This window comes from Micromesistius poutassou (assembly GCF_964030765.1).
Source record: "Micromesistius poutassou genome assembly, chromosome: 11".
Taxonomy (NCBI): domain Eukaryota; kingdom Metazoa; phylum Chordata; class Actinopteri; order Gadiformes; family Gadidae; genus Micromesistius; species Micromesistius poutassou.
Window position 1 is genome coordinate 19,492,241 of NC_140281.1, and position 7,500 is coordinate 19,499,740.

The 7,500-nt window shown below is 49.7% G+C and overlaps 1 protein-coding gene across 1 annotated transcript in view; it reads left to right on the top strand.

Annotated features, from left to right (window-relative positions):
- The window catches only part of LOC311355481 (cysteine-rich secretory protein LCCL domain-containing 1-like), a gene marked incomplete at both ends in the record, with an annotated part of 17,375 nt that overhangs the window by 4,797 nt on the left and 5,078 nt on the right, over positions 1-7,500 (top strand). Inside the window, 6 exon segments of the mRNA XM_084475234.1 lie at positions 4,274-4,392; positions 5,188-5,320; positions 5,747-5,862; positions 6,680-6,780; positions 7,339-7,419; positions 7,422-7,500. The exon segment at positions 7,422-7,500 is cut by the window's right edge and continues 50 nt beyond it. Coding sequence (XP_084331360.1) covers positions 4,274-4,392; positions 5,188-5,320; positions 5,747-5,862; positions 6,680-6,780; positions 7,339-7,419; positions 7,422-7,500 — 629 coding nt within the window.

Sequence of the window (7,500 nt, forward strand, 5' to 3'; positions counted from 1 at the left end):
ATCGTAATCGTGTTACATTCCCTATGATCATCCTGACGGAATATTCCAGAAGGCAGTGGGGGGGGGGTTTACTGACCCTGCCCGAGACACACACACACACACACACACACACGAGTGTCAGAACGTTTGAAGGCAAACAGAGTGATGGCAGCGGCGATGGAGGACGGCGATGGAGGGCGGCGCGGGCGGGGCCCTGCCCTGGGCCGCGGTTCGGCGTGCTGTGGCTGGTCCGGAGCGCCCGGCGCCCGGTCTTTGAAGTTGAGGAGATGAAGCCGTCCTCGGTGGCTCCTGCTGCTGCTGCTGCTGCTGCTGCAGGAGGTGTGAGATGCAGCCCACCTGGGGCGCCGTACACCGCCGTTTCAGATACCTTGTTATATCTGTTTTATACCTTCGTCGTATCTGGCTGTAGTCCGTAGAAGTCTGTCTGTCCGTGTGTGTGTCTGTCCGCATGTGTGTGTGTGTGTGTGTGTGTGTGTGTGTGTGTGTGTGTGTGTCTGTGTGTGTGTGTGTCTGTGTCACGACATTTCCAGGGCAGGTTTCGATGCGTCGGTCAGCTCTCGGCCTCTGAGTTCGACACGCCATTGCCCAGATTGCAGTGCATGAAATATGGAAAGAATAATGAATACTATGCGGTTGCCATGAGAACAGCGCTGGGGGTCCACGGTGGGCACGTATAGTGACTTCAACAGCCGAATATAGAAGTAACCGCTAACACGGACAAAGGCTGGTTCTCCATGTCCACTATAATACTTATTCTATCAACGTGTGTTTTTGAATTTCACACATTTATGTCACCTCCCCTTCTCCCTCGTTCTCTCTCTCTCTCTCTCTCTCTCTTGTATCGCCTCACTTTCTCCCATCGTCACCTGGGAATTCGACTGGTGTCAGTTGGCCCCCTCCTCCCCCTCATCTCCCCCCTATTCTCCCGCACACGCTACAGTACGTGTCCCCGCGCCGCTCTGATTCCTACGGACAGGAAACAGATCCCTCTCTCACGGAGGACGCGTCGCCCCATGCTGTGTTACAATGGAATGTGGCCATAGGGCCAGGGCTCTTAGTTTGGGTGGGGGGGGGGCCATAAGGGGGTGGGTGGGTGGGTGGGGGGGTGTTTGGGGGTGGGTGCCTCGGTTGGGTTAGTGGGTTGGCTTTTTACAGCCCGCAAATGAAGTGTTAAAGGAAATAAACGATGGAGAGTGCAAAGTGCTGAATGACCGACCAATGAAAGGTGTTTCTGCTTTATGAGAGGGGGGGGGGTCCTGCTCGGAGCATGCTGGAGGGCAATATGACCCTCCCGACCCTGAAAAAAGAAGAAAAAACTCACACTGGGCAAACAAGAGCAGTTTGCCATGCAGCAGGCGATGCTGAGTGAGCTCCAGACAGTTGAGCGATCAATCAGCTCGGATCACTCAGGCTAACCAGTGTTGTCAAACTCTGGCGTCCACCACGTCCCGGGGAGGAGTTACGGTCCTCTCTTCTATCCAGAGAGGATGACCCCGGTATTTACGATCCTGTATCCACGCATACTTACCTCGGCCATCTCCCTAGTTTCACCAGTGGTCGGTCTGAAAGTGTGGACACCCCGTGGTGGAGTTGTTATCATCATTTATTAACGGCCAGTCGTGGTCTCTTGACCTTCTGAGGCGCCGCCGTTCCATGCACGAAATTGCCCAGCGCGCCGCGAGTTCACGGATCTTATAGCAATTACCACAACTCATCTGTAATGTGTTTCAGTCTGCTTATCAGTGTAAACACATTGATTATTTTTTTTGGTGCAAGGCTACCCGTCAGGAGAATCGATGGAGAAAATGACTCTGGTCTGAGATCGGGGATTTTAATTGAAGGCGTGTCTCCAGCACTCCGCCGATTGGCTGGAAACTTCACCTCAGACGTGTCGGTCATCTCTACAGCCCCCCCCCCCCCACACCCCCCACCACCTTGTCCCCGCCCCCTTGCGGCCTTTCTTTGAGTGTCTGTCTCTTCGTCATTGCAGCAAAGACCCTATTCTGGCCCGGCACGTTGGCTGTGGCTCAGCGGAGCTTAGGATTCGATTTTACGGACCTTTTCTGCGGCGACGTTTTAAGGAGGGTCGGTCTTTATCGGCTTTGTTGTGGAACAGAGATATCGCAGGTCACTGTGGTTCATGGTGCATTTTTACGATCTCTCAGTCCAGCCGCAAAAGCAACAGAGTTTCAGAGAGGCACACAAAATTACACACACACACACACACACACACACACACACACGCACGCACAGCAGGCACACACGCACACACACACACACATCCGCACACACTTGCACGGAGCAGGCACGCGCACACACACACGCGCACACACACACACACACACACACACACACGTGAACACAGATTCACACTCACACAGATGACAAACACACACACACACACACACACACACACACACACACACATACATTTACACAAATGCCAAATGGCAATAATGCACCACAATAAATGCCGACAAGTCGTTCGCCGGACCTTGTTTCCAGGGAACGTGGAATCCGTTCGCCGCGCTCGCTGCTTTACCCAACATGTCCGCTCCACCGGCAACAGATCCCCCAGGAAGGGATCGGAGGAACCTGCCTGGACAACTACCAGACTTCCTGCTGCTAGGCAATGTGTGTGTGTGTGTGTGAGAGTGTGAGAGTGTGTGTGTGTGTGTTTGTATGTGTGTGTGTGTGTGTGTGTGTGTTTCTTAGGACTAATGCAGAGAGCAGCAGTTGGGTTTAAGTGGGTGCCGGAGGATGGAGAGGAGGAGGGAGGAGGAGGAAGTGGAGGCCCAGCGGTGGTGTGTGTGTGTGTGTGTGTGTGTGTGTGTGTGTGTGCGCGTGTGTGTGTGTGTGTGTGTGTCTGTGTGTTTGTGTTTGTGTGTGTGTGTGTGTGTGCTTGATATATTGGATTTCAGTGAGAATAAGCCATGACTTTCAGAGTTGCTATGTGTTGAATATGAACACATTTTGACAGCCCCCCCCCCCCACCCACTCATGCCTCACACACTGGCATTCTGACGTCTGAATGCGTAGACACACTGCACGGGCATAGACACACACACAAACACACACACACGCGCACAAACACACACGCACGCACAGACACAGGGACACGCTCCGACAACTACCGCATTTCAAGGGTACAGGGAAGGTGTGTAATTAAGGAAACCTACTTCTGCAGAATCACAGCTGATGTTGTTCCAGCTATTTTCTCCTCTCTCTCTCTCTCTCTCTCTCTCTCTCTCTCTCTCTCTCTCTCTCTCTCTCTCCTTCTTTATTCGTCTTCTTCTTCTTCATCTTTTTTTCCATTTTTTTTGGGACATAAAAATAGCCAGAATGTAGGTCAGCTGGGGAAGGAAGGACAGTCTTTGCATTCCCAGTAAACCCACAGCGCTGGACGGGGATCTGTGAGTGTGTGAGCAGATGTACAGCAGCACGGTTCAGGCTGGTAAACCAAAACAAGGAGCACCCACCCGACGCGGAGGCTTTTGGCAGGGCCATACGGGAGGCATTACTTAAGCAAAACACAGCCTGCGCTTCTGCATGTTTTGAAAGAACCCACAATCTGTTGGGGATGTGGGGGGGAGCAGTACAGCAGAGGCCAGCTGAGGAGCAATCAGAAACTTGAATGACAACACAAACACACATACACGAAACGCACGCACATGTGCGCACATGCGCGCACTATAAGTGTGCACGCACCCATTCACATTCACTTCAGAACAACACTGCATCGGCAGATCTCTGACAACAGTGCAGGGAGGAAATGAGAGTGTTTTATAACAGCTTTGTTCTGCTGCTGGTGTTTTTCTTTTTGTTTATGTCAATTGTTTTTCAGTCTTGGCCACAATCTTGCAGATTGCTACCAACAAATTGTTGAACTCTGTGTTAAGTATTTTGTCTCCTTTCCTTCCCTCCCTCCCTGCTCTTCTCTCACCTCTCATTTCATCTAATCTCCTGTTCTCTCCTCCTCTCTCACCCTCTCCTCTCCTCCCCTCTCCTCTCCTCTCCTCTCATCCTCTCCTCCCCTCTCCATTCCTCTGCTCTCTCCTCCTCTCATCTCATCTCATCTCCTCTCCTCTCCTCACCTCCCTTCTCCTCTTCTCCTCTCCTCTCCTGTCATATCCTCTCCTCTCATCTCCTCTCCTCTCCCCTCTCATCGTCTCCCCTCCTCCCTCCTCCTCTCCTCCTCTCCTCTCCTCGCCTCCCTCCTCCTCTCCTCCTCTCCTCCTCCCCTCCCCCTCTCCTCTCCTCCTCTCCTCTCCAGGTGTGGGACACTGAACTAGAGCGTTCAGCGGAGGAGTGGGCAGAGACCTGTCTGTGGGAGCACGGCCCTGCAGGTCTACTGCCGCAGATCGGACAGAACCTGGGAGCCCACTGGGGAAGGTGAGGCTAGAATGACACTTACATGTACTTAATAATAATAATAATAATAATAATAATAATAATAATAATTGATAGAATTTATATAGCGCTTTTTCGGAGGTCACTCCAAAACACTTTAAAGAAAACACTTTACAAGAAGACACTTTACAAAGAAAAACAAGAAGACACTTTACAAAGAAAAACAAGAAATCTAAATACAGAAAAAGTCTAAATAAAAATCCAAAGTTTTGGATGGATTCAGGTGCGGTATGGGTGGGCTCAGGTGTCATAAGCTTTCTTGAAGTGGTCGGTTTGGAGTTGAATTTTGAATGAGGTTATTGAGTCTGAGTTGCGTATGTTTGGGGGGAGGGAGTTCCAGAGGGTACTCCTTAAGGTATCAATATGTGGAGACATCTGCTCTGCATGTGCTTCTACATACTATAGCATAGACAGCACAGCATGCCATACCATAGTGTAGCATAGTGCAATACAGTAAAGCATAGTATATAATAGCATAGCACAATGTATCGTAGCATAGCAAAGCATAGTAAAGTATAGTATAACATAGTATTGCATAGCATAAGAAAGCATAGCAGAGACACTATAGTGGTTAAGTATAGTATGGCATAGTATCATATTAGTATTGCATGGCTTATCTTTCCAGCTCCCTGTCTGTTCTGTGGATTGCGTCTTAAAACATATTGCATCTTCAAGATATGATTCAACCTTAAAACTGTGAAAGAGCAACCTCAGCCTCAGCAGCCTTGAAGTTGTTCAGACCTCGCTGTCATCATGCACCTGATCCTGTCTCTCCAGGTATCAGCCGCCAACCTTCCACGTACAGGCCTGGTACAACGAGGTGAAGGACTTCTCCTACCCTTACCCGCAGGAGTGCAACCCCTACTGCCCGTTCAGATGCTCCGGCCCAGTTTGTACTCATTACACGCAGGTATGTAGCCCGCGGGCCGTACCATTTCATCATGATGGAGGGGCGGGGGGGGTGGGGGGGGGGGAACAACAATGTGGGTACAGTAAGGATGTTCATAGAACCAAGTGCCAAGCACTAAGAATCGCTAGGTTAATCGCTTCCCTGTGTACAACAAAGATAGCTAGGATAAGATGCTTCACAATGCTAAGTACTATTGTTAAGTGCCAGGACGTAAGACATACAATTACTGTGTACATTAAGTGCGTACATTAAGTGCCAGGACCTACAAACATACAATTAGTGCGTGCATTAAGTGCGTACATTTAGTTCCCGGACCTACAAACATACAATGAGTGCGTAGAACAGACCTGTAACATCCACTCTGTGTTGTTGTGTAACTGAACTCCCCGGGTTGTGTGTCTCCCTCTCTCCTCCACCTTTCTCCAGCTGGTGTGGGCCACTAGCAGTCGTATTGGCTGTGCCATCAATATGTGTTACAACATGAACGTCTGGGGGCAGATTTGGGCGAAGGCCGTCTACGTCGTCTGCAACTATTCACCAAAGTAAGCACATTCCCTGGGACACAGCAGCAAGGGTCCAGTGCATCAATGACAAGATAAAAGGACAAAGCACACACACACTGTGTGTTTGTGTGTGCTCGTTCAAGCGCTTGTCTTTAACCTTCAGTTGGTTCAACGAAAAAAATAACTATTTGATAAAAAAAGTTAAACGTGGGAGCGTGGTCAAATATTATTCGATTTTTATTTTACGTTTATTTGACAGGGACAATGCACAATATATAATTGAGCCAGATTATAGCCACAAGGCTAATTATTCTTCTTCCGACCAAACTTATGCAATTAATGTGGCCAAAACTACAGAACCAATCGATTCCATTCAACATCTGTCACAAAGGTCTAGGTCCATACATATGGGCAATGACTTTTCATATTTGTAAACATTATACTTTTTGAGATATTCTACTTTTAAAATACAATTTTTTACAATGGAAGTCAATGGGAGGACAGCGGAACCATCCGCCCATTCTCTGACACTTACTACTTACAGACTTTGTAACTCTGTAAATTTTTTATCGTTAACCTTCTTTCAAAGGTTTAACAACCCTCAGCTGAATTTAACTGAAATAGGGTTATGGTTCTTAGCAGATGCCTTTATCCAAAGCGACATGCAAAAAAGATCATAAAGACCACGGGCATTTCTATGCAAAGAAATCCCTTATGCGTGGGATTACATTTTCTAGTTTACATCTGTTGTCCCTGGATGTATAGCGAATGCAAGCCTACATTCAGACAGTTTGGTGTCTTAACACATCGGTCTGTCCAACACGCTGACCTCCAGTGTCCGTTGTGATCTGAACAGGGGTAACTGGTGGGGCCACGCCCCCTACAAACACGGGTCGCCCTGCTCCGCCTGCCCCCCCAGCTATGGAGGAGGCTGCAAGGAGAACCAATGTTACAAAGGTGTGTGTGTGTGTGTGTGTGTGTGTGTGTGTGTACACACCTGTGGGTGTTTGCACCTGTGTGTGTGTCTGTATGTGTGTGTGTGTGTGTGTGTGTGTGTGTGTGATTGTGTTTACACCTGTGGGTGTTTGCACCCGTGTGTGTGTGTGTGTGTGTGTATGCATGTGTGTATATAATCATGTGTGTATGTGTTTGTGTGTGTATACAGTCGTGTGTGTGTGTGTGTGTATGTGTGTGTGTGTGTGTGTGTGTGTGTGTTTGCACCTGTGTGTGTGTGTGTGTGTCTGTGTATAAGTGGGTATATACTCCTGTGTGTGTGTGTGTGTGTGTGTGTGTGTGTGTGTGTATGTGTGTGTATACAGTCATGTGTGTGTGTGTGTGTGTGTGTGTATGTGTGTGTGTTTGCACCTGCGTGTGTGTGTGTGTGTCTGTGTATAAGTGGGTATATACTCCTGTGTGTGTGTGTGTGTATACAATCATGTGTGTGTGTCTTCACCCCCCCCCCCCCTCTCCATCAACACTCTCTCTCCCCACTTCTCCTCGCTCCTCGTTCCAAAGACGACTCCTCCAACGGCCCTCAAGAGGAGACCGAGGAGTACAACTTCATCGAGCCGGAGGCCCCCCGCGCACCACAGAAGCCCCGGCCCCGGCCCCCCGGCCCGACCGACCCCAGGCCCCCAGCCGCCCCGCCCCGGCCCCCACGCGGGCCCCCACGCGGCC